The 4,728-nt window shown below is 31.8% G+C and overlaps 1 protein-coding gene across 1 annotated transcript; it reads left to right on the plus strand.

Annotated features, from left to right (window-relative positions):
* The first annotated feature begins 697 nt into the window (after positions 1–697).
* Positions 698–2,486, plus strand: LOC133795222 (uncharacterized). Its single transcript, XM_062232679.1, has 3 exons — positions 698–1,164; positions 2,021–2,125; positions 2,202–2,486. Exons 1-3 carry the CDS (start codon positions 1,144–1,146, stop codon positions 2,484–2,486), a joined length of 411 nt encoding a protein of 136 aa, XP_062088663.1. The 5' UTR covers positions 698–1,143.
* The last annotated feature ends 2,242 nt before the right edge of the window (positions 2,487–4,728 follow it).

Below are 4,728 nucleotides of genomic sequence, written 5' to 3' on the forward strand. Positions count from 1 at the left end.
TTTTAAATTAAAAGTATTATTTGGGCAGGTTTTGCAGGTCCTTAATACCTTATATAACCTTCTTCGCCGAACAGTTTAACTATATAACACTCTTATGATTCAAATATGTATATATTTTTTATTAATTTTTTTTTTACAATTTTAATAATAAAATTACTAATATATCCCTACTCTAAAACTTAATATAAATATTAGACTTAACATTAGAATACAGAGAGCATCTCGCACAACAGAGATTCTTCCTTTCATACAACTCAGCAGATTCTCTAGTCATCTCATTCTCTCTATCTCAACTAAGTGCTCTCCATTTGAGCTAGCTTAGTATTTTTTAAGAGTCCAAGCTTGTCTAGCCATTTGATCACACTATTTATCTTCTTCAATTTTTTTTTCTTCAGTTTTTCTTCAAACAAAAGTATGTAATTTTAAATCTTAAATAAGAACAAATTGCAACTTGTTTCTATGAGTGGATTAAAAAACATTGATAGACAACTACTTTGATTTTTGTTCTTGCTAGAGTTTTGCTATTAGTGGGTAAATTTGTTTTTTTCTTTATATATTCTTGATGATATTAAAGAATGCAAATCATATGTTTGTGAAAATGCCTCAATGAACTAACTTTATTAAATTAGATTGAGATTTTCAACTCATATACAATATGTGATATTGCTTATGGTTTGATATTTGAAATGAATATTTACATTGTTTGTACTACTTCATTATCTTTTTTTGTTAAAAAAATATATTGGATATGTGATGAAGGGTGTACATATTAGCTTAGTTTTATAATTGATATGTTAACAATCTTGTTTTTATTGAAGATTACAGTCATGGTGCATAATCACTTCAAGTCAATTTCCTTAGACTCATATATTCAAATAGATCTTATTATAGTGTTTGGGTGATGATATTTTTATGTAAATTTGCTTTCTATTAGCGTTTTTAGGTGGATCGACTGTCCAATTATCCAAGCTCAACTCTTATACACTCTATTTCTTGGATTCCAGGACACGGACGAAAGTACCAAGCATTAGAGATCCACAACAACCGATTCAACGACGGTTGATTATTCACGAATCTAGTCCGGAGTCGTGCTCAAAATCGTCGGATTCTAGTGTGCCACCAACACCTCCAGCAAACACAACAATGACTCAATCAGATAATGAGGTAAATGAAGTTAAATACATTTTTTCTATTCTTGTACTTTTTTATTAGATAATATATTTAATTGAAATCAATTGGCTATAAATTTAGAGCACTAAAGGCATGATTTGAAAAATATTGGTCTAAAATGTAGAACTCAACCAAAACAAGTAGAGCTTAAGGGTTATGGTTGAAATTTAAAAAAATGCTATGAACTTTCAATTTAGAGTTCGAGTAGCTTGAGTCGAGATTTGCAAAGTCTAATTGATAGAATAGAGCTCGACCATATATAGTTGAGATTTCCAAAGTCTAATTGATAGCATAGAGCTCGACCATATATTGTTGAGATTTCCAAAGTCTAATTAAAATTATAGCATAGAGCTCGACTGATGTGAGTAGAGCTCAACCAATGAGAGTAGAGCTCAACCGATGAAAGTGGAGCTCAACCATACAAAGTGGATATTTCCAAAGTCTAATTGAAATTGTAGAATGGAGCTCAACTAGTGTGAGTCAATAAATACCATAAATAGTCGAGAGTTCCAAAACATAATTGAAATTGTACCATAGAGCTCAACTAGTGTGAGTAAAGCTCTACTGATGTGAGTAGAGCTCAACCATACATAGTAGAGATTTCCAAAGTCTAATTCATTATAGAAAAGAGCTCAACTGGTATGAGTAGAGCTTGACTGGTGTGAGTAGAGCTCGACCATACATAGTCGAGATTTCAAGGCTTAAGTAGAGCTCTACCAAACATGGTTGAGATTCCAAAATTTTAATGAAATTTTCATAGGTTTTCTCAACTGGAGTGGGTAGAGCTCGTCTAACATTTATTTTACTCTATTGATTAAAATTTTATCTTTCCCTTGTATTTAATTACTAGGTACATAATGAAGAAGAGTCAGTGACATGTTCTGAGAAACAATCAGAATCACATGTTGATGAACAATCAAATTCTTCCTCTGTGCCACAACAGAATACACTTCCAGTAAGTTTTATTTTGTAATATATTTAATTTTTTATGTTATTTATTATTAAGAAATATGATATTTAATTTATTGCAGATCGAAAAGATTCCTCGATTGAAGCCTATATTAGAGGAGAATGAACACTTTGAGTGCAAGATAGGTGTAAAAAGTAAGATGGATGATGTCACAAAACTTATCAATGATGTACTAAAGAATGACCCGACCAACTTAAAATTGTTCAAGGAATCTCCACTCTGCCACTTTCTTGAACTTAAGAACTATGAACATTCAAATCAAGTGATGTGGTTATTACTCATTCAAGAAGCCAACTATGATAGAGAATCAGAGATGTGGTTTGTTGTTAATGAGGTACCGATCTGATTCTCATTGATGGAGAATGCATTAGTATCTGAGCTAAAATTCTCAGAATATCCAAAAGGTTGGAAAAGTCAAGCTAAGTCAAACACATTTAGAGACAGACACTTTCGTGGGAAAACAATAGTTAGCATTGACGATGTGAAGGCCAAATTTACACAAATGTCCAACCCAAACCAAAATAAAAAAGGTCGAAGGAATGTAAATGTATAGCCAAGCTCTACTCATATCAGTTGAGTCATATTGTAAAGGTTCTACCAAACTCAACCATGTATAGTTGAGCTCTACTCATGTCAGTCGAGCCATACAGTAAAGGCTCTCAAAACTCAACCATGTATAGTCGAGTTCTACTCTTATTAGTTGAGCCATACTGTAAAGGTTCTACCAAACTCAACCATGTATAGTTGAGCTCTACTCATGTCAATCAAGCCATATAATAAAGGCTCTCAAAAATCAACCATGTATAGTCACATTGTCACATTTATTAAGATTCAATTATTCTTATCAAACACATTGTCATGTCTCCTATCTACTATATATAAATTATTGCATTTAATTAATACAATAATGTTCATGCCAATATTTTACTAATATATAAAATTGTCAATATAATTAATAAATTAATTGTACAAAAAATATTTGTATTTTCATAATTTTTATAGACTAAATTGTCACATTTGTTAAGATTAAGTTATTCTTATCAAACACATTGTCACGTCTCCTATCTACTAGACATAAATTATCACATTTAATGAATACAATAATGTTCATGCCAATATTTTACTAATAAATAAAATTGTCAATATACTTAATATATTAATTGTACAAAAATATTTGTATTTTCATAATTTTCCTAGACAAAATTGTCACATTTATTAAGATTCAATTATTCTTATCAAACACATTGTCACGTCTCCTATCTACTATACATAAATTATCGCATTTAATGAATACTGTTGACGCCGTTTTTCGTCAACAGTGAATAAAGAGCACGAAAACAGTAAATAGTTATGGCCGGAAAAATACAATAAGACAAACAGGATTTTTTACGTGGTTCAGCGGTTAACTCTACCTAGTCCACGAGTCTTTGTTATTAGAACTTAAGATGATTTCTGGAAATTCGTCAAGAATGAATTCTCCAGAGTTTCTCTCAAGATCCCAAAAATTCCCCCCTTTACAATGGTGCATGACTTCTCTATTTATAGAGGAGATTTCATAATACTATCCCACACATTTCGGGAAGTTATTCTGTATATGTAAATAAATTTAATGGCATTAAAAGCCTGTAACTCCTATATACAAGGAAACGTCCCCTGAAGATCAGGGGGCGTATAACTGAATAATAAATACCCCTTTATTATAGGGGATTTACAACAATGAATGTAGACTGCGTCTCTCCAAAATGACTCACTAAGATATTCAAAGTTATCGATCTACATCATCAGTGCCGTACCCACCCAGGTCTTTTAATGACTTTCGAGTTATAGCACTTTCCCCGAGATCATGTGGCTTCGAGCTCATACTTATGTCAGGCTCGGAACCCCTGATCCGAGGTCATCCGAGAACAGACGTACTTCGATGTCTGCCTTTCGAGCTTGTGGGGATTTCGAGGTTACCATCTTCGAGGCTGCCCCTGCTTTGTAGGTTCGGTGCCTAGGTGGCGGACACGTGTTCCAGACATTACAAGCCCATTCTTGACGAATCCAGCTTTCGAGATCACAATTCTTAAGGCTCGAAATCTGGGTGTAACAAATACAATAATGTTCATGCTAATATTTTACTAATAAATAAAATTATCAATATACTTAATATATTAATTGTACAAAAATATTTGTATTTTCATAATTTTCCTAGACAAAATTGTTACATTTATTCTTATCAAGCACATTGTCACGTCTCCTATCTACTATACATAGATTATCACATTTAATGAATACAACAATGTTCATTCCAATATTTTACTAATAAATAAAATTGTGAATATAATTAATAAATTAATTGTACAAAAATATTTGTATTTTCATAATTTTCCTAGACAAAATTATCACATTTATTAAGATTTAATTATTCTTATCAAACACATTGTCACAAGCTCGATCACCCATAGTTGAGCTATACTCATGTCAGTTGAGCTCTAAGATGAAATAATCATTAGTTTTCCAAATCTCGATCGTTAACAGTTGAGCTTTACTCACATCAGTTGAGCTTTGCTTTATGCTAAAAGATTTATCAATCTTTGCAAAGCTCA

Source organism: Humulus lupulus, chromosome 8, assembly GCF_963169125.1.
Source record: "Humulus lupulus chromosome 8, drHumLupu1.1, whole genome shotgun sequence".
Lineage (NCBI taxonomy): Eukaryota > Viridiplantae > Streptophyta > Magnoliopsida > Rosales > Cannabaceae > Humulus > Humulus lupulus.